The 26,840-nt window shown below is 58.4% G+C and overlaps 1 protein-coding gene across 2 annotated transcripts; it reads right to left on the minus strand.

Moving 5' to 3' along the window:
* Positions 1 to 747: 747 nt before the first annotated feature.
* Positions 748 to 25,805, minus strand: OCA2 (OCA2 melanosomal transmembrane protein). Of its 2 annotated transcripts, XM_036303579.1 has the most exons (24): positions 25,687 to 25,805; positions 23,269 to 23,524; positions 22,588 to 22,686; positions 21,781 to 21,966; positions 21,350 to 21,407; positions 20,338 to 20,410; positions 19,036 to 19,193; positions 17,769 to 17,851; positions 17,510 to 17,663; positions 16,359 to 16,430; positions 15,562 to 15,627; positions 14,663 to 14,719; positions 13,946 to 14,070; positions 12,472 to 12,610; positions 11,779 to 11,911; positions 10,886 to 11,033; positions 9,694 to 9,751; positions 9,160 to 9,268; positions 8,044 to 8,171; positions 6,037 to 6,096; positions 5,445 to 5,549; positions 3,940 to 4,033; positions 2,892 to 2,985; positions 748 to 1,286 (listed from the first exon to the last, which is right to left on the minus strand). In XM_036303579.1, the coding sequence occupies exons 2-24, from the start codon at positions 23,496 to 23,498 to the stop codon at positions 1,202 to 1,204; spliced, it is 2,514 nt and encodes an 837-aa protein (XP_036159472.1). In that variant the 5' UTR covers positions 23,499 to 23,524; positions 25,687 to 25,805; the 3' UTR covers positions 748 to 1,201. The 2 variants fall into 2 exon arrangements, with proteins under 2 accessions (XP_036159472.1, XP_036159473.1); XM_036303580.1 differs by lacking the exon at positions 25,687 to 25,805 and having other exon boundaries at positions 23,269 to 23,645.
* Positions 25,806 to 26,840: the final 1,035 nt, after the last annotated feature.

The following is a 26,840-nucleotide window of genomic DNA, read 5'->3' on the forward strand; positions in this document are numbered from 1 at the left end:
GCGTGGTCATGCCGGGGGCGGGGACAGGGGCGTGGCCAGCGCGGAGGGCGGGATAGAAAGGGCTCCTGTGTCCCAGGTGCCCTGCCCGATGGGGAGCACTTTTTTTTTTTTTTTAATATAGATTTTCATTGATTTCAGAGAGGATGGGAGAGAAAGAGAGAAATATCAATTATAAGAGAATCACTGATCAGTTGTCTCCTGCACACCCCGCACTGGGGATCGAGCCTGCGACCCCGGGCAGGTGCCCTTTGACTGCAGTGGAACCTGGGACCCTTCAGTCTGCAGACCAACGCTCTACCCACTGAGCCAAACCGCTTAGGGCTGGGGCAAAAGTTAAATGTCTTTGAACGTGCATAGCTATCTTCTATCTTGTAATATAAGTGAGTGTGTGTGTGTGTGTGTGTGTGTACACGCGTGTGTTTTATTGATTCCAGGGAGGGAGTGGGAAAAGAGAGAGAAACATCCATGATGAGCGAGAATCATGGATCAGCTGCCTCCTGCAGGCCCCACACTGAGGATCGAGCCTGCCACGCGGGCACATGCCCTGACCGGGAATCAAACAGTGACCTCCCGGTTCATAGGTCGGTGCTCAACCACTGCGCCACCCCGGCCAGGCCGAATTTCTAGAGTTTTAATTGATGACTGAATAACTCCAGAGAGAAACGTAGGCGTAAAATGCCATGTTGCATAATGTAAACCGCCCAACATGTGATGGGGTTAGCGAATTCCAAGACCATTTGCCAAGGGAGAGTTTATTTATTTATTTTTTTAATACATAAACTGTTGCCTTACAAGGCGTATGCCTTCCCAAGGAACAGCGTGTCTTCGGAGGGGACACAATTCGCTCATTATTCTAATATGAACAGTGATGACACGAAGGAAAACTGGACGGCCTCGGGCGAAGGGACCTTGAGCAACACAGACCATTTGGGGTGGATGACGGCACTGGTGCCTTTTCTGACAAGGAGGGTCCTGAAACGCACGTCTGTCCTGTCGGGGTGTCTTGGGGAAGTGACCCATGTTTCTATCGGCCATGTTTTGCCAGCATCCAGCCGGATAAGAATGTGGGTACCAAGGTCCACACTCCGTCGCACCCCCATGTGAGCGCCTTTTCTCCTCCCAAGAGTGGCCCATGGAGGAGTGTTCTCCAGACGTGGGTGATGGGTCAGGTTCCCCTCGGTCTTCAAAGGAGGTGTCCCTGTTAATTCCACCCCATCACAACGTGGACCACCAGCAGGTAGCACATCGCCACCATGCAGGAGACCACCATCATGGGGAAGCCCAACCTGAAACACAAAGACAGGTGCATTGTGGGACCTGCTGTCTGGTGAGAGCCGCGAGAACCAGGAGGTCGCTGGTTCGATGCCCAGTCAGGGCACATGCCTGGGTTGCGGGCTCCATCCCCAGTATGGGGAGGGCAGGAGGCAGCCGATCTATGTGTCTCTCTCATGAATGTCTCTCTCTCTCTCTCTCTCTCTCTCTCTCTCTCTCTCTCTCTCTCTCTTCCCCTCCCCATTCCTCTCTCTCTCTCGAAAATAAAATTAAAAATAAATAAACTAGCAGCCTGGCCAGAGATGGCTTATTTGGTTAGAGCATTTTCCTGATACACCAAGGTTGCTGGTCTGATCCCCCGTCAGGGCACATATAAGAAGCAACCAATGAAAGTGGAACAACAAATTTATGTCTCTCTCTCTCTCACCCTTCCTTTCTCTAAAATCAACTTTAAAAAAAACAACCCACATCCTGGGGTGAGATTTAAAAATAGAATAGAGAGACTACGGCAGAAATGAATGTGAAACAACTATCGAGGGCTTTGCTCATTCAGTCTTTTAAAAGAAAGAATTAAGAGTTCATTTTCAAACCCACAGACACCCAGAAAATGTTAAAAGAACGGTGAGGTTTCACCCTCTACCTCTGTCTACAGAAAAGGGTTTGCACAGCTCAACGTGGCTGTGTGGCTCAGAGGCTGTGGAGTTTAACCCACGCCACACACTCGACACTTCATCACACGAGGAAGGAAAAGTGAACCCTACCTCAAATACCCTCTATTCCTTGCACTTAAAGGGTCACCTTGAAACTTAAAGGGGGACGGTTGCTCAGTTGGAGTGTGTGAAGCAAGAACGGCCCGATTCCCTGCGGATGGAAATAGAATCGTCTCTTAGGGGGTGAGATCAGAAAGGACTTGCCCGCAGCACTTTCACATGCAAAGTCCTTTCTTCTTTCCCTTCCTTCCCCTGCAGTTTTATTTCCTGGGGCCCCCGACAAAAACAGAACCCTAAGATGCTAGCGCCAGAAAGCACTTATTATCTTTTAATCCTCACCTGAGGATATTTTTTCTACCGACTTTTAGAGAGAGCGGAAGGAGAGGGCAAGACAGAGAGAAACATGGATGTGAGAGAAACACGTCGATGGGTTGCCTCCTGCACGTGCCCGACCAGGGCCTGGGCCGGGGAGGAGCCTGCAACCGAGGTACGTGCCCTTGACCGGAATCGAACCCGGAACCCTCGGTCCACAGGCCGATGCTCTATCCGCTGAGCCAAACTGGCTGGGGCTCCTTTTAAAAATATATATTTTTTTATTGATTTGAGAGAGAGGAAGGGCGAAGGAGAGAGAGATGGGAACACCCATGATGAGAGAGAATCCGGGCCTGTGCCCTGACCAGGAATCGAACCGTGACCTCCTGGTTCATAGGACGATGCTCAACCACTGAGCCACCTGGCTGGGCACCTTTGTTCACGGGGTTTTTCTCTGCACTGACTGCAGCTACACAAAGACTCCGTAACTGCTGCAAACATGCCCGCCCCTTGCGCTTAAGAAATGCGTTGCTCTTTTTAAAGAAATAAACGAAAACCAAAACAAGAGACTCTCTCTACACAGAGTTTGGAAAGTACCTGAAAAACTGCATGAAGGAGAAGCCGTATCCATGCTGCTCGGCGATCCCCGCGCAGACGACGTTGGCCGACGCCCCAATCAGCGTCCCGTTGCCTGAAACCAGGTTCAATAATAAGACCAAGCCCGCGTGGGCTGCGGTGGTGGCGTCTGTCCTCTTCCGCCCGGAACGTTGGGGACAGGCAATGATGCTGAGACGCAGAAGGCGGCAGGACAGGGGGCAGGCCAACCACGAGACGGACGGGCTCCGAGAGAGAAGCCATGGGCGTGGGTCCCGGGAGCTGAGTGGCCGCTGAGGATGGGCCGCTGCGGCCGCCACTCACTCACAGGGGCGCCAGGCACGGGAGCAGAATCAAGGGCACATAAGACACACCCCTGAGACAGGAGCAAAGGCACAGTCTGGGGTCTTCGTGCTCTGCAGCCAAGTCATCGATATTAAACCGTGAGCACTTCCTGCCGGGGGGCAGGGGGGGGACCTTCTTCCCACCAAGGGGCCGTTGGATATTGAGAGCCTCATTCAGGGACCATACAACACGATCGGCTTAAACATTAGCCTGTTGCCCGGCCGGCCGGCGAGGCTCAGTGGCTGCGCGTCGACCTAGGAACCAGGAGGTCAGGGTTCGATTCCCGGTCCAGGGCACAGGCCTGGGTTGCAGGCTCGACCCCCAGTAGGAGGCGTGCAGGAGGCGGCCGATCTGTGATTCTCTCTCAGCATGGACGTTTCTCTCTCTCTCTCTCTCCCTTCCTCGCTTGAATCAATAAAATGAATATTTAAAAAACCCCAAACGATCTCCACCTCTCAGGCCAGCGGCCATCCATCCTTTCATGCCCAACGGCATAAGGAGGGGACGAGAAACCCGCACTGAGGAGGGCTTCTGAGTTAAACCCGTCTCCAGCAGGAGCCCTGTGAGCTCAGGGGCAGTGTGGGAGCCCCATGGGCCAGACGTGGAGCAGGAAAACACGAACTTGAGCTGAACGTCACGCTCCCCCGAGTCCCCCTGCTCCCCCTCCGTGGGGCACTGACGTCCCGCTCCCCGCGCAGCGCCTTACCTCCCAGGCAGGCGCCCAGGGCCAGCGCGTACATGAGGGGCGGCGCCGGCAGGCTGACCTCGGGGTCCTGACTCAGGTTCAGGAGCACGGGGATCTGCGGAGGGAGAGGTCCCCACATTACGCCCCCGGAACCCAGGGTGGCTGCTGGCCGCAGCCCACCACCACCGACCACGGCGCCTGTCCGCCGCCCGGGGAGCAGGAAACCAAAGGGGAGTGTGAACCCTGCAGGCCTTGAGTGGGAGCCCATGGGTTCAGCCTTGGGACGGAAGGGTCCCCCTTCTCCTCGCTGCCCCCTGGTGGCTGCTGCGGGTCATTTTTTGTTGTTAATTCTCTTAGGAGGAGGGTGTTTTTCCTGTTGATTTTTAGAAAGTGGAAGGGAGGAGGGAGGAGGGAGGAGGGAGGAGGAGAGAGACAGACAGACAGAAACATCGATGTGGGAGAGACACATAGATTACCCAGGCCGGGGGCTGGCGACACTCTAACCACTGAACAACGCCAGCCAGGGCTTGATTTATTTATTATCTGTGAATCCTCACCTGAGGATATTTTTCCATTGGTTTTCAAGGAGAGGGGAAGACAGGGAGAAGCATCGATGTGAGAGAGAGACATCGATGGGTTGCCTCCTGCGCACGCCCCGACCAGGGCCCGGGCCAGGGAGGAGCATGCAACCCAGGCACGTGCCCTCGATTGGAACCGAACCCAGACGACGCTCTGTCCACTGAGCCACATCGGCCAGGGCTGTTTGATTTTTTAAGAAATAAAATATTACAGATTCAGTCGGCCGCACAGTCGGCGGTGTCAGAGGCACCGTGGGAACAGGGCTGGGCCGCCCTGTGGGGGCCTCTCGCACGTGCCCTCCATCTTGGCCGGGTCAGGGGCACACGGACAACCCCAAGGCCTGTCCAAGCCCAGCACCAGGGCCCGAGGCCAGACAACAGCTCCGTGTTCCCAGGGAAGGAAGGAGAAAGGCCTTCAACCAGCCTCTGCCTTGGGCGCCTGCCAATTCCCTTCACAGCAAACGGCAGCCCCGGCCAGTGTTCTCAGTGGTTGGAGCACCAGCTCGCGCACCAAAGGTCGCAGAGGGTGGATTCCAGGTCGGGGGTACTTACCTGGGTTGCAGGTTCGATTCCCAGCCCCAGTCCGGGGAGCGTGCAGGAGGCAACCCACCGAAGCGCCTCTCTCACACTGATGTTTCTCCCTCTCCCTCACCCTTCCTCCATTCCACTCTCTCTAAAAATCGGTGGGAAAAGCATCCTTGCGTGGGGATGAACAAAATAAACATAAACGGAAGCAAAAGGGGAAAGGCTGCTGTCCCTGGTGCTGACCCAGGATGCGCGGCCGGGGCCCTCGGCTCCCAGCCGTCCGCCTGGCTCTGCCGCCTGTGAGCCAAGCCTGCGGGTCAGCCAGGGGACGGACGGGTCGGGGTTCCATGCTGCCTTCCCCGGCAGGAAGGGGGAGCCCACACTGTGTCCAGCTGCACGCGGGCCTCAGGACGGGGGACGCACCATGGTGGCTGTGAACGGGATGTTGTCGATCAGGGAAGACGCGATGGCCGAGACCCAGACCACCAGGACGATGGCGGCTGCGAGGCGCCGGTCCTCAGGGACCATCTGAGAGGAGAGATGAGGGCGGGGCTGGGCATCGCGGCTGCCCGTCAGCCACACGGGCGCGCGTCACTCGGCAGGTGGCAGGGCCCTTGGCGCTGGCGGCCCCTCCTCCGGTTCCCAGGCCGCACACAGCACCGGCCCCCGCCGCCCCAATCCTGGGGATCGAGCCTGCAGCCCGGGCGTGTGCCTGGACTGGGAATCGAACCGTGACCTCCTGGCTCACAGTTTGACCTCCAACCTCTGAGCCACGCCGACCGGCTCAGACAGGTTTCAACCAAAGGCTAATAGCAAAATGACAGGCATCAGTAATTACATTTTTAAAAAGTCGCCCTTCATCTCTAGGATACCCAGGATAAAAGAAGTCCCTGACTGTACTCTTTTTTACATAATTAATGGGACCTATTCTTGCCAGACTTTTTTTTTTTTTAAATTTTACAAAATGAACAGATCCTTGGCTGGAGCCCCCGTCGTATTGCCGCCCGGGCTGTACCTTGATCAGCGAAGTGGTCTGTTCGCCGACGTATTCGATCAGGTGCAGGTGCCCCAGCGCCTGGAAGAAATGGGCGTCAGTGAGAATCGGTTAAAACGGAGAACACATGCTAAAGCCATGTCTCTAGCCCCAGCCGGGGTGGCTCAGTCGGTTGGGCACCGTCCCGTGCACCTAGAGGTCGGGGTTCGATTCCCGGTGGGGGCACAGGCCCAGGTTGCAGGCTCGATCCCCAGTGGGGGGCGTGCAGGAGGCGGCCAACCCACGATTCTCTCTCATCATGGATGTTTCTCTCTCTCTCTCTCCCTGCCTCCCTGAAATCAATAAAAATATATTAAAAGAACACAGCCCAGCCCCCAAGCTCCTGCCCCAGAAAGAGACAGACCCAAGTGAGGACAGAGAAGGGCCAGCCACGGGCAGGAAGGGGATGGGCAGGACCCTGAAACACGGCTGCACAGACGGGGCTGGGGTGGCCGGGCTGCGGGGAGGCGGGTGACGGGGTGAGAGGCAGATGGGCCCTCCTGGCAGCGCCCAGCTGCCCCATTTCCAGGGAGAGAAGGACACAGGACCAGCAAGAAGCCTCCTGCGGCCACTGAGCAGCCACGGCAGGTCCTGCCAGTCAGACCCAACTTCCCTCTGCCGCCAGCAGAGGGCGCCCTTGGGTAAGAATTGGTGCTATTGGTTTTTTGGTTTTGTTTTATTTTGGTCATCCTCACCCGCCAGTATTTTTCCTGAGGATAGTTTTCGGCATTACTTTATCTTTTATTTATTTGTTTTTAAATCCATTGTTGTTGAACGTGTTACGTATGTCTCCTTTTCTCTAGTGACCTCTCCCGGCCACGCCCCAGGGTTTTTAAAAATTTTTTTTTGTTTGTTTGTTTGTTAATCCTCATCAGAGGATATTTCCCCGTTGATTTTCAGGGAGAATGGAAGAGAGAGGGAAAGATAGAAGCATCGACGTGAGAGAGACACATCGATGGGTTGGCTGCCTCCTGCACACGCCCCGACCAGGGCCCGGGCCGGGGAGGAGCCTGCAACCGAGGTACGTGCCCTTGACCGGAGTTGAACCCGGGACCCGCTATCCACTGAGCCAAACCGGCTGGGGCGCCACTGATTTTTAGAGAGAGTGGAAGGGAGGGTTCAGAGAGAGAGAGAGAGAAACATCTCACATCGATTGTCTCCCGCACTCGCCTCGACCGGGGCTTGAGCCTGCAACCCAGGTACCTGCCCTTGACCAGGAATCAAACACCTTCGTGCAGGGACGGACGCTCTAACCACTGAACATACCAGCCAGGGCAGGACTTGTTTTTTGTGTTTTTTTGTTTTGTTTTAAAGGCAAATCCAATCGCATTAAATTCGCCAGAGAAATCGGAAGTCATGTGTACAGAGCTAGCAAGACAACATCAAGCATCGGAATTTCACACGTCGACTGAGCAAAATTCCCGTCTCCATGAAGCAGGAGAGAACTTTGAGTCCAGACTTCAACCCGAATGAGACACGCTCCAGCCGGCATTTGAAAACACAGCACCCCCCGCCCCCCTGGTAAAATCAGAAACAGGGCACAGAAATGGACCGAATACAGGGGGAAATAAAGAGAGAGCAGCTCGGCCTTATGACCAAACCTTTTAAAAATCCAGAGATTTCTCAGGAAGGAGGGGAAAGTTACAGGGGGCCCAAGGGACTGTAAATGTAAATGAACATGAAGTCAGGGGCACTGAAGAAAGGCATTGAAACAGCCAGGAGAGCCCTAGCCAGGTGGCTCAGCTGGTTGGGGCACCATCCGTACACCCAAAGGTTGAGGGTTCGATTCCCGGTCAGGGCACCTGCCCAGGTTGCAGGCTCCATCCCCAGTGTGGGGCGTGCAGGAGGCAGCCGGTCCATGATTCTCTCTCATTATGGATGTTTCTCTCTCTCTCTCCCTGTCCTGCCCCTCTGAAATCAATAAAGATGTATATTTAAAAAAAAAAAATCTCAGTAAAAGGTCGTTCTGCAAAAGCCGGGAAGCCTCACCTCCATCAGCACGAAAAGTGCCGCGAAGAACAGCAGCGTCGCCCACTCCACTCGGTGCAGAATGACCTCGAAGTCGTGGACGTCCGCCAGGATCAGTAGCCAGATGGCGCCCAGAATAGCGATCCACCCTGTGGGGCAAACAAGGGGCTTGTGGCCGGAGTCCGACTGATCTCTCGCTCATTAACGTTTCGCCGAGCGATCGCCTTTTTCCTCATTGCGGACAACTCACCCTGCAACCTGACCGGGTTTTAAATGTATGGTTTGTAATTTGGGTCATTGCATGCCCACGAAACCAACACCACAGTCAGGATAGTGAACGCACGGCCCGGCTGGTGTGGCTCAATGGTTGAGCTCTGACCTATGAACCAGGAGGTCACGGTTCCCGGGTTGTGGAGGCAGCTGATCCATGATTCTCTCTCGTTGTCAATGTGTCTATCTCTCCCTCTCCCTTCCTCCCTGGAATCAATAATGATGCATTAACATATGCTAATGAGGCTTTTCTTCCTAATCAACCTCACTCCCTTCACTGTGAACAACAAAGATACAGGCTACATCTATCTCCCAGGGCCCTCGGAGAGAAGCTCCTGCATATGAACCAGACCTGCAAACAGATTTCTTTAAAATTAAAATTGGTGATGGTGAGTTTATGTTTCTTTTTTATTTTTCTATTAATCCTCCCCCAAGGATATTTCCCAAGTGGTTTTGAGAGAGTGGAAGGGAGGGGGAGAGATAGAAAGAGAGAAACATCGATGTGAGAGAGACTCATCGACTGGTTTCCTCCCCAACGTGCCCCGACCGAGGCCGGGGATCCAGCCTGCAACCCAGGCGCAGGCCCCTGACCGGAATCGAACCCGAGACCCTTCAGCCCCAAGGGCTGACGTCCCAGGCTAAACACACACAGTTTTGTAGCCATCGAGGCTTTAAGCCCCGGCCGGGATGGAACCTGCAACCCAGGTAGGCGCATGTGCCTTGGACCGGGAGTCGAACCTGAGACCCTTCGGTCCCTGGGCCGACGCTCTAACCACTGATCACCACAGCCAGGGCTGGAACAAGCGTGGACCCTCCCCTTCGGGCCCATGGCGTCCAGGGCGACAAAGCCGGACCGCAGGGACTCACCCAGGTCCAGGTGGACGGCAGGGACGAATGAGCTGAGGAAGAACATGCAGATGACGAACCCCAGCACCATCAGGCACTTGGCCAGCAGGACCCTGTCCGAGATTCTGTGCTGGGAGAGAAGGCCGTCGTCCGATTCCTGCCGTGGGGCCCGCGTCCCCGGGGCCGAATCCCTCGGGGATTTCTCCCCAGGATGGAAACGGGGACATCGTGGACGGGACAGGAGATTGTGAGGAAATGTGTTATGAACGTCAGTGGCTGAGCATCCACCTGCGAACCGGGAGGCCAGGGTCCGGTTCCCGGCCGGGGCACACGCCGGCTGCGGGCTCGAGCCCCAGTGGGGGGCGTGCAGGAGGCGGCCGATCCGTGACTCTCTCTCATCATCGATTTGTGGACAAAATACACCTCCCGCCTCTGGAAAAGGCTTTCCCGGGGGGCTCCTGGGCATCACTTAGGTCTCGGGTACGACAGGGGACACAGAGAGAGGGGATGCTCACTCAGGCCGTCCTGTGAGACGCAGCGCAGGGACCCCGGTACCTTTTTCTGCAGCTCCTGGATGTTGGTCTCCCAGTTCTTATCCTCCTGTGAGATTTGTCTGAAACGGAAGGAGGAGGCGCCTCAGCTTCCTGGCGACACTGCGGGGGCCGGAGTGCAGGGTGCTGTCCCGGGGACGCTGGTGAGGCCAGGTCACGCGGCCGGGGACGCCGGTGAGGCCAGGTCACGAGGCGGCTGGGGACGCCGGGTTTGTGGATTGGGAAAGACGTCTGCCTTGTGTTTCCGAAGAAAAACAGCCCACGAGACGATGGGCACGCATGATGGACTGTGTGCGAGCGTGTGCACGCGTGAGCACGAGGCTCGTCAGGACACTGGCCCGAATGGGCACAAGGGGAGGACGGTCGCTGGGCCGCCCTGTGTTCCTCCCTCACTCGTTTTCTGAATTTGCTTCTTTTCCCCCCAAATGAGGATGTGACATAATTACAACTCGGCTCACGGAAGGACAAAGCACCAAAAGCAACGCCACTCGCTCTGGGGGCGATTTCAATTCCCTGGAAATCGACGTGGACAGACGTCTCCCACCCGGGCGGGTGTGGCTCAGTGGTTCGGTTCCGGGCCGGGGCACCTGCCTACGAGGAGGCCGATCCGTGATTCTCTCTTCTCCTGGACATTTCTCTCTCTTCCCCCGCCCCCTTCCTCTTTCTGAAATCAGTAAAAAAATGTGTGTGTATACCTGTATTTCTAAAAGGGCAGAAAATGAGCTGAGTATGATCAGCTATTCTCTGGGCTCCCTGAGTCAGTCACAGGTAAAATACCGTGTCGGTTAGCCTGTCACGTTCGTTCTTTTCGAGTCTTGCTGTGCCGCGCGCGGGACGGGGTGGCCGAGAGGTGCCTCCCGCCCCCCTGCACCCTGTCCTCGCCGTGTGACCCTGGGCAAGTCGCTCACTCTTTGAGCCTTGGTTTTCTCCTCCCTAACCAGGGCTCAGCAGAGCTCAGCGAAGGCAGAGACCATCACACACCACGAGGGCGAGCACAGGGCGCTGCACGCAGGACGCTCCCCTCCGGTCCCCTGGGGCCGCCCTGTCCCTCACTCGGTCTGGACACGGTGGGACGTCGGGGCACGACTCGGTGCTGGCGGAGAGGTGGCCGATGCCGTCCCACCCCCGGAACAGCCGGGAACGAGCACGACCGGCGTGGTAGGCCGAGCGTGACCCCGGCACAGCCCAGCCAGTACCTGTGGAAGGTGTGCAGCCTCCGGGCCAGCAGCCGCTCCAGCGCCAGCACCTTCCCCAGGAGCAGGCCGCGCACCGCCGTCTCCTCCCGGCTGGCCGGGCTGATGCGCTGGGCCGTCAGGCGCCACACGTGGATTTCGTGCTTCAGTTCTGCAGGGAGAGGAAGCCAAGGCTGGAGCCCCCTGAAGCCTCGGGCGTCGGCAGACACCTGCTTCCCTCCCCGCCGCCCAGAACAAGACACACGGCCCCTCCCAGCCCCGCCCGGGGACGCACAGATAAACCCTGGCCCACACCCACCGGCGCCTCCCAGCACCGCGTGACTGTCACGGACGCAGGAGACACAGCTGACTTTTGAAAGTTACCGTGGATGCAAAGCAATGTCACTTCTTTTTAAAAAAGATATTATTGATTTCAGAGAGGAAGGGAGAGGGAGAGAGAGAGAGAAACAGCCATGATGAGAGAGAATCGCGGACCGGCTACCTCCTGCACGCCCCCCACTGGGGACTGAGCCTGCAACCCGGGCCTGTGCCCTGCCTGGGAATTGAGCTGTGACCTCCTGGTCAGCCATGGAGCCACACGGCTGAGCTAAAGTCGTGTGATTTCAAGTCTGGGTGAAGAATTTCCTTTATGCTCATCTGAGGACATGTTTATTGATGAGAGAGAGAGAGAAAAACATGGATGTGACAGAGACACATCGATTGGCATCCATGGGTGGCCTCCCACACGCACCCCGACTGGGGCCAGGGATCAAACCTGCAACCCAGGTACATGCTTTTGACCGGGAATCGGGCGCTCTAGCCACTGAGCACACCAGCCTTTCTCTGGCAGCTTCCCCGGGGGAACAAGACCACCCCGTGGTGCGCGCGGGTCTAAGTGACAAGGGGCTGGCACTCACCCACAATCTCACTGGGCTCCTTGTTGTACAGCTTCCTGTTCCAGTAGAGGAGCCGGAGGAGCGGGAAGGAGAAGAGCAGAACGAAGCAAATCCCCACGAACATGTGCGCCGTGAACCCCGCGAAGTCCAGGCCCTGGGGACGGACAGGGAGACTCACGACGGGCCTCCCGCCGCCACGACACCGCCCCCGCGTCCCACGGGGAAACAGCAGTTCCTGGCCTGCCATCGACAGCTGCCATCCAAGCCTTTCCTTAAAAATGCATCAGAAGGAGCCGACCGGTGGGGCTCGGTGGCTGAGCGTCGACCTGAGTCAGGAGGTCAGGGCTCGATTCCCCACTGAGGGCACAGGCCCGGGTTGTGAGCTCGGTTCCCAGCGTGAGGCGTGGAGGAGGCAGCCGATCCATGCTTCTCTCTCATCATGGATGTTTCTCTCTCTCTCCCTCTCCCTTCCTCTCTGAAATCAATGAAAACTTATTGTTTTAAAATGCGTCGGAGCGAGAATGAATTCAGACCACTTAGCTCTACGCGGGAAGGCCAGTCCCCCAGCCTCCCACTCTCGGGCCGGCCAACAGCACGTCATGTGAAGGGAGGACATGGGCACGGGGTCTAAAGGCCCCCAGGCCGAGCAGGATGCGAGTGGGCAAGGAGGCGGGTCTTGGCTTTGCGGGAGCCGCCCCGGGGCCTGGCACGCACCATCTTCCTCAGCTCTTGGTTGGAAACGATCATGACGTTGGGCGGGTCCCCGATGGCGGTGGCCGCGCCGCCGATGTTGGTGAAGATCACTTCCGCGATCAGGACTTGCCGGGGGTCCAGGTTGAGCACCTCGCACAACCTGCCGCAAGCAGAGAGAAATGTGGCTCCGTGGCTGAGCGTCGACCGGTGAACCAGGAGGTCAGGGTTCCATTCCTGGCAGGGCACACCCCGGGTGGCGGCTCCATCCCCCGTGGGGGACGTGCAGGAGGCAGCCGATCCACGGTACTCTGTTATCGGTGTTTCTCTCTCCCTCTCCCTCCCTCTCCCCTCCACTATGAAATCTATAAAAATATAAGACCTAAAAACCCCCACACACAAATAGAGGAAAATGGGAAAGGCCAAGTGCAACCTAAATGTTTTTAGAGCTTGTACAGGGAAGTGTGTACACACACATGCACACACACACACACACACACACTCACACACACGCGAACATACACATGCACACACACACACACAAACACACACACATACAGGAAAGGCAATGCTGGGGATGAATGACGACAACACTATGGGCCCCGGTCGGGGCGTGTGCAGGAGGTAACCAATCGATGTGTCTCTCTCACATCGACGTTTCCCTCTGTCTCTCCTCCCCCTTCCACTCTCCCTAAAAATCAGTGGAAAAATAGCCTCGGTGAGGATTCACAACAACAACATTCTAGCCAAAGCGTCGGACACGGCACCTCTGGACACAGTAGCCCACGACATGGCCTCTTCTCAGACGCCAACACCCTAACGCCCCGCCCTTGAACGACGCCCTCTGACCTCAGAGGAGGAACCCGCGTTCCACGGCACTGCCCCAACCGCAGAGAAGCGGGGTCTTCCGGGCTGACAGGAGGGCCCGCCCTCCTCCCAGCTCAGAGCCCCGCCCTCCTCCCAGCTCAGAGCCCCGCCCACCTCCCAGCTCAGAGCCCCGCCCACCTCCCAGCTCAGAGCCCCGCCTCCTCCCAGCTCAGAGCCCCGCCTCCTCCCAGCTCAGAGCCCCGCCCTCCTCCCAGCTCAGAGGCCCGCCCACCTCCCAGCTCAGAGCCCCGCCTCCTCCCAGCTCAGAGCCCCGCCCTCCTCCCAGCTCAGAGCCCCGCCCACCTCCCAGCTCAGAGCCCCGCCCACCTCCCAGCTCAGAGCCCCGCCTCCTCCCAGCTCAGAGCCCCGCCTCCTCCCAGCTCAGAGCCCCGCCCTCCTCCCAGCTCAGAGGCCCGCCTCCTCCCAGCTCAGAGCCCCGCCCTCCTCCCAGCTCAGAGCCCCGCCCTCCTCCCAGCTCAGAGCCCCGCCTCCTCCCAGCTCAGAGCCCCGCCCTCCTCCCAGCTCAGAGCCCCGCCTTCCTCCCAGCTCAGAGCCCCGCCTCCTCCCAGCTCAGAGCCCCGCCCCCTCCCAGCTCAGAGCCCCGCCAGCCCCGGCCGCTCCGCACGCCCACCTGATAGTCACGGGCGTGAAGAGGAGCGAGGTGGTGACGTTGTCCAGGAAGGCGGAGAGGACGGCGGCGAAGAGGCACAGCATGATGATCATGGCCCACACCCTCCCCCGCGACAGTCTGTAGGCCTGGGACACACCAGACGGGGACGGGCCGGGGTCAGCGGGCGGAAGGCGGGCGCAACTTTCCCCGAGGGGCTCTGAGAACCAGGGGTCTGAGTGCACAACGCACGGTGGGCCAGGAGCTAGAGTCCCTAGACACACAGCCGGGCCGGTGTGGCTGGGGGCTGAGCATCGCCTGGGCACCGAAAGGCTGCCGGTTCGATTCCCTGTTGGGGTACATGCCCGGGTTGCGGGCTTGACCCTCAGTGGGGGACGTGCAGGAGACAGTTTCTCTCTCTCTCTCTCTCTCTCTCTCTCTCTCTCTCTCTCTCTCTCCCTTCCTCTTTGAAATCCCAACTGAGCCACATCAGCCAGGGCTTGAAATCAATAAAAATATATTTAAAAAAATAAAATCAATAAGCATATCCTCAGGTGAGGATTAAAAAACGAAAATGGTGCTCAAAGCCGGCAAACATCCCTCTCCCTGTCCCTTCCTCTCTGAAATCAACAAAAATCTAAAATAAGTCAATAGTAGCATTACTTATTAAATATGTAACGCTAGGAAGTAAATAAAATCAACGAGTACATACCTAACTATTCCATGCCACCTTGCACTTACCTTGACAGCACAGTAATCAAAGAATCCGGTTTCTGAAAATATGGCTACTAGGATCATCTGCGGGGAGAGGAGAAGGGGGTCGAGGTGTCAGGGGAGCTGGGCACGTCCGCGCTCGGCAGCTGCCTGTCACCGCGCTGGGCTGTGCTGGGCGGACTCCGCCTGTGGGCCCTGCGTGGAGCCCCTGCTGGAGGCCGGCACCTGCGTTTGGTCCAGAGCATGTGCCCCAAGTACATGGTCACCCGCCCCCCCCGAACCTGCACAGCAAACACAGCTGCTCTTACTGCTCCAGGGACCTGGGGGCAGAGACGGGAGGTGACACTCCCACAAACTAGAAGCCGGAGGCAAAGGGGCCTGGATGCGGCCTGAGCAATGCCACCGGCTCGGTGCTGACGGGGCCACATTCCGTTTCCTCAGATAAAGAGTTTCCGTCACCCAGTGGCCCAAGGCGTGCAGATAAGAGCAGGCACACGGGCACGCTCACTGACCTCTGGGCTGTGTGTGAGCCCAGGTTGCTACGCAATGCGTTTCTTCCTATTGACGACGCTGAGCTGGTGGGAATACGCACCCTCGATGACCCCAAAAGGCAACTTGACGCCTGGCCCTTGACCCCAGCGGTCTGAGCTGAACTCTGACCTCTGACCATAGAATAAGCTCTGGCCTCTGGTTCCTGAGCACATCTGAAGGCGTGACGCACGGTCTTAGTACTTATACTTGGTCTGTGACACGGGTTTGCTCTTGACGCCCTTTATCGCCCACGTAGGTGCTGCTACTGATCTGCCTCCTGCCGCTGAGGCCCTGGAGGCTGATCGTGTGTCTTTGCTACAAGAAGGACCGGCAGCAGCGGGGACAGCCCAGCCCGGGGGAGGGCCGGGGGGGTGCGTGCCGGGGCCCGGGATTACCATGCCGAACAGCAGGGCCAGCGTCTCGAAGTCGATCCACTCCACCACGTGGGTGAGGCTGGGTCTCTGCGAGGAAGCAGAAAGCCGCCCGTCAGTCCTGGGGTTGCTGGGGCTCCTGTGGGCACCCTGCCTCTACCAGGCGCCCAGCCTGCGCCAGAGCCAGAGCCAGACTCCGCGCGTCCGTCCGTGGGCCTCGGAGTCATAGCACATCGCGCTGAGAACCGGGGCGACCAAGCATCCCGACGTCAGGCCTTTGCACTGAGTCGCAAGAAAAGCACATTTCTCTTCTTAAAAGGTTTGTTTTAGAGATGGAGACAGATACAGGAAATGAGAGAGAGAGAGAGAGACAGACAGAGAGAGAGAGAGAGAGTGTCAAACGGAGAACACTCCTCAGAGCCATGAGGTCTGTTAGTTCTGTCCTGGCCGGTGAACTCAGTGGTTAGAGCGCCGGCCCGCACACCACAGTGTCGCAGGTCCGATCCCCAGTTCAGGGCACGTATCTGGGTCGCAGGTTCCATCCCCAGTCCTGGTGGGGGCACATGCAGGAGCCACCCAATCAGTGTGTCTCTCTCACTTTGATCCCCCCGCCCCTCCCTCTCTCCTTCCCTCCTTTCTACTCTCTCTAAAAGTTAATGGAAAAAAGTATCCTCCAGTGGGATTAACAACAAAAAGTCTGTTCGCTCCTGGAGGGGCAGGTGGGACAGTAGATAAAACAGTGGGAACCAGGAGCGGAGCCCAACCCCTGAGCCGCCCCTGAATCGGAGGCTCCGCCCTCGATGGGAAATGGCCCCACTTACGTCCCCCGTCACAGCCAGAGCCGCCAGCGCCGCCAGGGAGCCCAGCATGGCTGCCAGTGTCCTGTGAACGATCTGGAGAGAGAGCAGGACATGACTGGCGTCCGGTCCACGGGGTTTAAGACACAACAGCCTGCGCTGGCGTCAGTCTGGGCCGGCCTGGCCATCCTATACCACATCTGTGAGCACGATGGATGCATCGCGGGTCCTCCTGTCCCACACACCGGGCACCCCGACGGCACACACAGCCACAAACCGGGCACCCCGACGGCACACACAGCCATAAACCAGACACCCCCACGGCACACACAGCCACCTTCACGCATCCCCTGACGACAGCTGCTTTTCTTTCCTGAGGGGTGAGGTGACCCTCAAGCAGAAGCAGGAGGCTGGATACATAAAGTAGCTTCTACCAGGAAGCCTGCAGGGCCCAAACTATGTAATTTTCAAAGGCTTCAAAATTATACAAAAAAAAAAAAAGAGAGAGAGAGAGAGAGAGAGAGATGACAAACCCTAGCACAGCAGAGAAGTCTTTTCAAAAAAAAATTGGCCTTGGACTGCATTTTTGAAATTCCTCGTGACTGTAACAGATTAGAGCATGTCGAATTTATTAAATGCCTATGTTCCGAACGTCATTCAGAGAAACAGGAGACCCCAAAAAGAACTCAGCGGACACCCCTGGAAGCTGCTAAGGCAATAACTCGTTACCACGAAAATCAATAATTAAGGAAAAATCAGTGATCTTGTGTTTCTGGCCCAAACTGTGTTTCACATTAGCAGTGGTGCCCGGTGGATAGTAAAACCATCCGGAGCCCGGCCGGCGTGGCTCAGGGTTGAGTGTCGACCTAGGAACCAGGAGGTCAGGGTTCGATTCCTGGTCAGGACACAGGCCCGGGTTGTGGGCCCCATCCCCAGCAGGGGGCATGCAGGAGGCAGCCGATCCATAATTCTCTCTCTTCACTGTTTCTCTCTCTCGCTCCCTCTCTCTTCCTCTCTGAAATCAATAAAACTTTATTTTCAGAAATAATAAAATAAAATGATGGCGATGTCACTTCTCAGGAAAGACACTACCACCATTCGATGGAGACGCGGGGGCCCCCGACCAGCGAAAGGCACTGGCATGTGGGTGAGGCCGGGACGGGCGCGAGGGTTACCTCGAAGATGATCAGCACGTAGACCCCCGTGAGGATGGCGGCGGCCGCGGTCACCTGGGCTTCCACGCTGGCACGGAGGTGCTGGTGCGCCAGCAGCAGGGGCACCGCCCGGGGCTGCTGCAGGGCCGCGCGGACGCTGATTGAAACCCCGTCCCTGCAGACGGAGCGCCGGTGCTCAGAGCCTCTCACTGGCTGTCGGCAACGCCCCTCCTGTCCCTCCTTCCCACGCCAGCCCCCACGGCCGTCACCGGGGGCCCACCTGCTCGGAACCTCGAAGGTCCTGCTCACCACCACGTGCTCGCTGCGTCGCGGGTCTATGAACACGGTCCAGTTGTGAGTGACCTTGAGAGTCCAAGAGTGACACCATGGTAAGGCTTTGACCTTGACCGGCACCGGGACAGGGTGCTGGTTTAGCATCAGAAAAGGGGGAAGGGAGAAACCCAGAGTCCCCCCGCCCCCCGACACGAGCAGCCCAGCCCACGGGGAGCTGGAAATGCCCACTTCGGAGGCCTCTGCGTGATGCTTAAAAATACGAATTGTATTAATTTTTTTAGAGAGAGAGGAAGGGAGAGGGAGAGAGAGAGAGAAACATCAATGAGAGAGAAACATCATTGATCAGCTGCCTCCTGCACACCCCACACTGGGGATCGAGCCTGCAACCCGGGCATGTGCCCTGATGGGGAATCGAACTGTGACCTCCTGGTTCATGGGTCCATGTTCAACCCCTGAGCCATGCCGGCCGGGCCTGGAGGCCTCCGTCTTAGTGGGCAACATAGGAGAAACACTTGCCTAAAACGGCTACCCGTTTGCCCTGACCGAAGGGTCATGGGTTCGATTTCTGGTCAAAGGCACGTACCTGGGTAGTAGGCTCGATCCCTGGCCCTGGTCAGAAGAGGAGGCAACCCATCGATGTTTCTCTCTCTCCTTCTTCCTTCCTCCCTCCCTTCCTCTCTCTCTAAAAATCAACAGAAAAATATTAGAGGCCCGGTGCACAAATTTGTGCATGGGTGGGGTTCCTCGGCCTGGGCAGCGATTGGGGCCGATCAGGCCATCTTGCCTAGTCCCGACTGGGGACCAATGGGGGCCGGCTGGCCAGGGAGGGACCGAGGGAAGGCTCCAGGGCATGTCCAGCCCTCTCGCCCAGACACCAGCAGCAAGCTAACCTACTGGTTGGAGCATCTGCCCCCCGGTGGTCAGTGAACGTCATAGTGACCGGTCGAGCGGTCGACGGACGGTCAGACACTTAGCAACTTAAGCTTTCATTATATAGGATTCTCCGGTGCGGATTAACAACAATGAAAATGTGCTTCCTAGTTTGATTTTACTGAAATGGCAAGATTTTGGTAACTGACGTAGAGAAAAGGGAGAAAAAGAGAATTTCAGAGACAGAGCAAAAGGCGAGGGCTCGCTGGATAATGGCCCCACTGCCTCCTGCCTCCCCATCTGGTCCGTTAGGGAGGAAAGCCGGTTTATAAAGCGCTGGGGTGAGTGTTCACAATTCCTTCCGAATAACTTAGACGTAGGACCTGCTGGGGCCGCCGCCTGGAGCCCGGAGCACCGGCCTGCGTCACCTCCACCACCACATGCTCTTCTCTTCCCGGACGACTCGGGCCGCTGGGCACCAGGGCCCCCGCCAGGTCCACCTGGAGCAGCGTGGAGTCGGACCGGCTGCTGAGGTTCGCAGCTGGGGGACGTTAAGGTGAGCACGGAGCAAGGAGAGGCCTGGAGTCCACCCCCTTCTCCAGCCCCGGGGGAGGTGAGCCACGCCCAGATGGAGAGAGGCTACCATGGCAACCACAAACAACAACACTGCCCACCTCTGACCAGATGCACACAAACCCCTCCACACGCTCATCTCCAAGTGTTCCCTCAGGACTACGGACCAGTGTCCGTGTCCCTCCAAAATCCACGTCCAAGGCCTGGCCCCCCTGCCTGGCTGTGTAGAGATGGGGGGGGGCCTCTAAGGGAGCAACTGAGGCCATCAGTGAGGCCCTGACCGGCCAGGATTAGTGTCCTTATAACAGGAGATGCCAGCCCTAACTGGCGTGGCTCGGTGGTTGAGCGTTGACCTAGGAACCAGGAGGTCAGGGTTCGATCCCCGGTCAGAGCACACACAAGAACCAACGAATGAATGTTGTACCAATAAGAGGTACAACAGACCGATGTTTGTTTCTCTCTCCCTCTCTCTCTCTCTCTCTCTCTCTCTCTCTCCCCCTCCCTCCCTTCCTCTCTCTAAAATCAATCAATAAAAAATGGTTTCAAAAGAGAGAGAGAGACATATCAGAGAGCTTTCTCTCACTCCACACAGAGCACCAAGGAACACCTGGGAGGATGCAGCAGGAAGGCGGCTGTCTGCAAGCCAGGAAGAGAGACCTCACCAGACACCAGATCCGCCCGCAAGACCCTGGCCTTGAACTTCCAGCCCCCAGAGCTGAGAAACGGGTGCTGAATCCACACCGTCAGCCGGAGCTGACGCACACACTCGAACGTCTATCCTACACGCACGTCTGCCTTTTCACGACCAGCCAGGCCGCCTGCCAGGGACCCAGAGGACACACAACGGGAAGAAACCAAGCCGTCGCCAGACCCAGGACCAGAACCCAGGCACCTGAAAGCGGCAGCCACCTCGCGTGGGGATCCTCGCCGCCACCCGCCCACCGCGGGCTCTCACAGCGCCCTCCCCTTCTGTCCTGAAGCCTCGTCCTTCACTCAGCGTCCTGTGGCCTGTGCGGTGACCTTGGAACTGGGCTTGGGCGCCTCTCTGCTCTGTGACTCTCAGCCTCAGCCACCGTCCGCCTCCCGCCCGGCACGGTTTTCGGTTTAGATACAGTAGCTTTCCAGCGGCGACACGGCCAGCAGCTGCCAGAGCTTCCCTTCGTCGGGGTACAGGCTGAACGAGACCTGCAGTGAGCAGAAGCACTTCAGGAGGGCTTGTGGGTAAGCGCGACACGGCTCACAGAAGATGGGTCACCGTTGAAAATAGGGGGAGGAGCTGGTGTGGCTCAGTGGCTAGAGCGTCGTCCTACAGACCAAAGGGTCCCGGGTTCGACTCCGGTCAAGGGCATGTGTCTCGGCTGCAGGCTCCTCCCCGGCCTGGGCCCTGGTTCGGGGCTCGTGCAGGAGGCAACCCATCGATGTGTTTCTCTCACGTCGATGTTTCTCTGTCTCTCCCTCTCCCTTCCACTCCCCCTAGAAATGAATGGGAAATATCCTCGGGGGAGGATTGAAAGAGAAAAATAAAAAGATAATAGGGGGTGGCGATGGTATTGCTTGATGTGCCCCACATCCACCAGCTGACTCCGAATAGCCCCTCTTAGAGATCAGAATCAAATTCTGATCCGTTCTACTATCTTCAGCGACCATGGGCTTTGATTATTTTTTTAAATATATATTTTTATTGATTTCAGAGAGGAAGGGAGAGGGAGAGAGATAGAGACATCAATGTTCTCTCCCTTCCTTCCTCTCTGAAAGTGACAAAAACATATTTAAAAGCAAATAAACACCCCCCCCCCCAAATATGGCCCGCCTGGCCGAGGCCCAGGGCACCACCTGAAAGGGTCCCGGGACATGCGGGGGCCTCCCACCACCCCTGGACGGGGCCCCCACCAGTAACGAGTGCTACTGCATGGGGTGAGGGACAGCCTGGGAGCCCCCCGGAGGGAGTGGGGGACCCAGGGGCAGCCGGTTGTCTTCTACGGAGCAAAGCCAGGGCCTGGGACCTGGGACCAGGACAGAGGAGCTCTGCCAGGGCCTCCCCCCCCCCAGGCCCCGCCTCCACGGAAGCCTGTGAGCCCACACCTCGGGCGCCCGCTCCCCAGCACCCCCAGGCGTGGGACTCACCGAGCACATCACCACGAAGACGAAGAGGCCCGTGACTTTCAGCCGCCGCGCACAGCGCCTGCCGGAGAAAAGCCGGGTCTGCGTCACTTGCCGGCTGTCCCGTCTGCCTGTGCCCAGGCTCGCCAAACCTCAGACGCCTCTGGGAGGCCCTGGGGGACCCCGGCTCAGACCTCGTGTTTAGATTCTCTCTGTGACACGGTACAAGGGCCACACGCCTGCCTGTCACCTCCGGCCCAGGGATGATTAGCCAATCATCTGTCAGGCCTGGGGAAGGCGGAGGCCAGTCAGCACAAAGAAGCTACACGTGCCCGGTCGGCGTGGCTCAGTGGCTGAGCGCCGACCTATGAACCAGGAGGTCAGGGTTCGATTCCCGGTCAGGGCCGTGCTGTGGGACCTCACCCTGGACCACACGGGGCCCCGGGTCCTCCTACCTCAGCTTGGAGAGGCGGAATGGGACGGGAGCCCCTTCCAGGAGGTCCCCCCTGTCCGAGGAGGCGGATCTGGAGGACCCGGCTGCCTCACTGCCCAGCAGCGATGTGCCCTCCCACTCGGCCGAGCTGAGGTCCCAGGACTCAGCCGTGATGAGCTCTGGGTGGCAGACGGGCAGGCACTGCGCCCTGGAAAGCAACATGGGGGTTATTTTCACAAGACGAAGCCCGTCTCCAACACAGGACCACATCTCACGCTGGCGTGGGACATGCGGACTCCCTCCCGGCTTCGAAAACGAGGACAGATGTCGAGGGGCTGGGCCTGGCCCTACGGACGGACATCACAGAACAACTGGGTCCAGGGGAGTCTGAATCCACTCGGATCTTCAAAATGCACTGTGGGCCTTCAAGAAACATCAGCTAGCCCGGCCGGCGTGGCTCAGGGGGTGAGCATCGACCTAGGAACCAGGAGGTCAGGGTTCGATTCCTGGTCAGGGCACAGGCCCGGGTTGTGGGCTCGATCCCCAGTGTGGGGCATTCAGGAGGCAGCCGATCCATGGTTCTCTCTCATTGTGGATGTTTTTCTCTCTCCCTCTCCCTTCCTTCTGACATCAATAAAAACATATTAAAAACAGACAAACAAACACACAAACACACAAACACACACCATGGCCCTGGAGCTGACAGTAAGGGGCAGTGAGCCTGGCCCCTGATGCGTCAGAGACAAGTTCCTTTCCCGGGAAGAAGGCCTACCCCCGAGACCTCGGGCGATGCTCAGAGAGGCCTCCTCTGGCGGAAGGGGGCACTCACCCCGGCTCCTGGGAGGGGCCCCCCAGCAGAGGCGTGCTTTCTGTGAGGCAGGGATCTCGGGGCCCGGAGCTGCAGAACCCGGTGAAAGGCAAGCGAGACCTGAAAGACACACAGAGCAGCACACGCGACAGGTGCCGTCCCCGCCGGCAGGGGGCGCCCTCGAGACACAAGCGAGTGAGCGGCAGGGATAAAGGTCTCCTGTGAGGGTCTAAATTCAGTCTCTGCAGAAAAAAAGCTGGCCCTAGCCAGTCTGGCTCAGTGATTGAGCATCGGAGTGAGTCCCGGGTTCGATTCCAGTCAAGGGCACAGGCCCGGGTTGCGGGCTCGATCCTCAGTAGGGGGCGTGAAGAAGGCAGCTGATCAATGATTCTCTCCCATCATTGATGTTTCTCTCTCTCTCCCTTCTTCTCTAAAATAAATAAAATAATGTTAAAAAAAAAAAAGCTGGAGTTCTGTCTGGCCGGTGTGGCCCAGTGGTTGAGGAAGGGAGCGAGAGAAACATCCATGATCAGAGAGAATCATCCATCGGCTGCCTCCTGCACCCCCCCCCCCCCCCCACCAGGGACGGAGCTGGAAACCCGGGCATGTGCCCTGACCGGGAGTCGAACCGTGAGCTCCTGGTTCCTCGATGCTCAACCCCTGAGCCACACCGGCCGGGCGCTAAAACCATGTTAAACTCACCTCTGCTCTGTGAGGAAGGAACCAAAATCCTGGTCCACAGGAGCCCAGCAGCTCTGCCCGATCGCCTGCTGGGGGTAGGGGCCCTCTCGGTCTGCCCCCCTGACTCCCAGCTGTGGCCGGCGGCTGATGGTGGCGAGTCCCAGGCCAGCACGCGGGGAAGCGGACGTCTGATGGAGCTCCACCTCCAGCTTGCCGGAGCTCAGCCGGCCGCCTTCCTTCTCCAGATGCATGGTCTGCTGCCGCCGCCGCCCGCTCACTAGGTCAGCCGGAGAGAAAGCACCACGAATTACGAGCAAACTGCAAGGGGGCCCTCACTGCCGAACGGGACACCAGAAAGGCCTCCTTTTTCTTTTTTTATTGATTTTCTTTAGAGAGAGAAAAACATCCATTTGTTGTTCCACTTATTGATGACTGATTGGTTGATTCTTTTTATTTTTAATCCTCACCGTAGGATATTTTTCCACTGATTCTTAGGGAGAGTGGAAGAGAGAGGGAGAGACAGAGACATCACTGTGGGAGAGACATCAACTGGTTGCCTCCTGCACAAGCCCCGACCAGGGCCTGGGACGGGGAGGAACCTGCAACCGAGGTAGGTGCCTTTGATGTGTGGCCCCTCCAGGCCCAGGGACATGTGTCCGTGTGACCCCCCTTCCCCCCATGACCAGGGAGGAGCACCCGCACCCCCCTTCCCAGACCCAGGGACATGTGTCCTGACTTTTGCTGGTGCCTGGGGGGCGGGGGGAGGGAGGAGGGGGAAGCACAGTTGGCAACAAAGACAAAATCCGGAACCAAAACTCCGGAAAATCCAACCAGCGGAAAATCCACCCAGCGCACGAGGTTCTCACCCCCGGGCGGGTGACGCCCACGTCCCCACTTGCAGCCCAGACCACTGTGTCCAACTACACTCCTGTCTCCCTGACCTTGCAAGGTGCCTAGACACCCCCGAGGGAGTCCTGAGACGGCTCCTGGCTCTGCCCCAGGGCCCTGGCACTGGTTCCACCCAGGTGCACCCCTCACAAATGGAAACACCCCCCCCCCCGCCCCCGTGACCAAGCTGAGCCCTCACCCATGAAGTGCCCCCGCCCTGCCGTACGGCAGCCCCCTCAGACGCAGGGCGAGGCCATCAGTGGCTTCTCCAGCCGGCTAGCTGCTCCCTGCCACACGACCTCCGTGATTTTTCCAAAACACATGTCTGACCACCGGGCCTCCAGCTCAACAGGCCCAGCCGGCGTGGCTCGGTGGTTGAGCATCGACCTATGAACCAGGAGGTCAGGGCACATGCCCGGGTTGCGGTCCCCAGTAGGGGATGTGCAGGAGGCAGCCGATCCATCATTCTCTCTCCTCATGGATGTTTCTCTCTTTCTCCCTCTCCCTGCCTCTCTGAAATCAATAAAAATATCAAAAAAGAAACACAAAAACACCTGTCCCAGGTGTCTCAGGTGTGGGTACCGCTGGGTCTCCCTCTGCCCCATCACTCCTGACGCCCGCAGACCTCGGCCAAGCCCCAGGCGGTTGGAACTGTCTCAAAGACCAGTTAGTATCAGCCCTGGCTTTTCGTCGGCGCAGCAAACCGTGAGGAACGGAGACTCCTAAATCACCCCCTTACACGGGCGTGAACAACCGCACGCATGTCTGCAAACGCCATCTGCAGTAACGGCAGATGTTCCCCGTCCTGTGAGGTTCCCGAGAGCTTTCACCTCCGCTGTTTCCAGCGAGACTGACGCCTCACCAGCCATCATGTGAGAGTTGGCATCCCAGCTGCAGGCCATCTCCCTGGCCCCAGCACCCCTACCTGGCAAGCCCCAGGGGTGGCCTTTCCACGTGGTTTAGGCGACAAGGAACTGCCTTGTATTCAGGACAGAGCTGCTGCCCACAGTGCTAACTAACAGCCTCCTGCTCTCTTCCTCGGAACCATCCACATCCCCTAAGTCCGGGCTCAGCGGGCGAGGCCCCGCGCAGGAGGAGGCCCAGGCCCAGGCCCGGGTCTGTAAGCCCAAGGAAGTGATCGTCCAGGTCCTTGGAAAGAGCCGGCGACGGGAAACCCATGTAATTCACTGTGTGTGGCCAAGTGCGTAGCCGGAGCGCTGAGGGATTTAAAGGGCGCATTCCGTTCCCCAGAAACGCCTGACCCGCGCTCACGTGCCTGCCAGTCGGGCGCTGGGAGCAGACCCCGCTGGGCAGGCCCAGCAGAACCCCGGCTGGGGAACCCTTCCCAGCTCCCGCCTCGGCACCCGCGCCCGCTCGCTCGGGGAACCCTCCCGGGGGCGCCGTTCCCGTCCCCCCAGAAGATGCGCGCTGCGCTGACGCCCTCGGCTCCGGCTTACGCGTCTTCACACCAACTTTCCCGGCTCCACAAAGCAACCGCCCAACAAGGGCTTCTTCAGCCCCGCCGGCTCCCCACCTCCTCTCCCAACCCACCTGAGGACTCGGGACTCGCTCTTCCTCCAGGAGCCGAACGGAAGGTCCAAAGCGCGGGCTCTGAACCGTGAGGGGAGCGCAATTCTCAGAGCAGCTCTGGCGAGCTCGCGCTGGGGGCGTGCGCGGGGCGGATGGGGCGCCGTCTTCCCGGCCTGGCCCCGCCCCTAGGCGGCACCAGGACTAGGAGGAGGGGCCCCCTCACCCCAGGACATCCGGGGCGCACTCAGAAAAGGCAGAGGGGGCTCCAGGCCCCTGTGGGAAGGCCCGGGGACGGTCTGCACGCTGTGCCGCTGTGCGCATTTCAGGCGCTGCTTCATAACCGGTAGCCAGGCGCTGGGAACAGGGTTCCCCCAGATAACGGGAACTGGCACACCCACACGGAGGGCATTGTCTGCCTACATTGTCTTTTGCGCAGCCCCCCAGAAGCCCAGCGAACCCCAACGAGCCCAGCCTGGCCCAGAAGAGCGCAGCCTAGCCCCTCAGCAGTCCCTGTCCCTCCGGCAGGCCCCGGGAGCCAGCCGCAGGGGTCCGAGTGTGTCGCACAGGCACCTACCTCTCCCTGGAGTCAGCAGCCCTTTCAGCCTTGGCTCCGGGGCCACACATGCTCACTGGAGGGTCCTTTCCCGCAAGGCCATCTTGTGGACCCAGCCCGCAATAGCCCAGCCAGGGCCAGAGGGCTGAGTCTAGTCCCCGAGGGCATAGCTCCTGGGGCTGTGCACACCCCGATGGGGGGCCTAGGTCTGCAGAGCCTCGTCCTCTGTGAAGGAAAGTGTTACTTCCTTTGATTACTCATAAGAGTAGAGAGAGAGGCTTAGCACCCCACCCCCCACCCAGGGCCCTGAAGGGTCTCGGGTTCGATTCCCAGTGAAGGGCACGTACCTGGGTGCAGGTTCTATCCCCGTCCGTCAGGGTGAGTGCAGAGGCAACCAACTAACGGGTCTCTCCCACATCGATTTTTTCTCTCTCTCTCTCTCTCCTCCCCTCACTCTCTAAAAACCAATGAAAAAAATATCCTCAGGTTTGGATTAACAAACAAAACCAAAAGCAAAACAAAGAAACCAAACCCCACAGCTTAGGAAAAATTTGAGCCAAGTTAAGAAGAAAGGGCTGATCTGGGCGTTCACCAAGGCAGTCCTGGGCCAGGTGTAAAGCAC

The sequence above is a fragment of the Myotis myotis genome, unplaced genomic scaffold (assembly GCF_014108235.1).
Source record: "Myotis myotis isolate mMyoMyo1 unplaced genomic scaffold, mMyoMyo1.p scaffold_m19_p_38, whole genome shotgun sequence".
Lineage (NCBI taxonomy): Eukaryota > Metazoa > Chordata > Mammalia > Chiroptera > Vespertilionidae > Myotis > Myotis myotis.

Bases quoted from the DNA above. Each gene is read 5' to 3' on its own strand.
- OCA2 (XM_036303579.1), bottom strand. From the start codon at position 23,498: ATGCATCTGGAGAAGGAAGGCGGCCGGCTGAGCTCCGGCAAGCTGGAG. The intron at 11,912-12,471 runs GTGCGTGCCAGG...GTCCGTCCCCAG, and splicing joins ACCAAGAGCTGAGGAAGATG to GGCCTGGACTTCGCGGGGTT. The intron at 2,986-3,939 runs GTAAGGCGCTGC...ACCTGGTTTCAG, and splicing joins CCTGGGCGCCTGCCTGGGAG to GCAACGGGACGCTGATTGGG.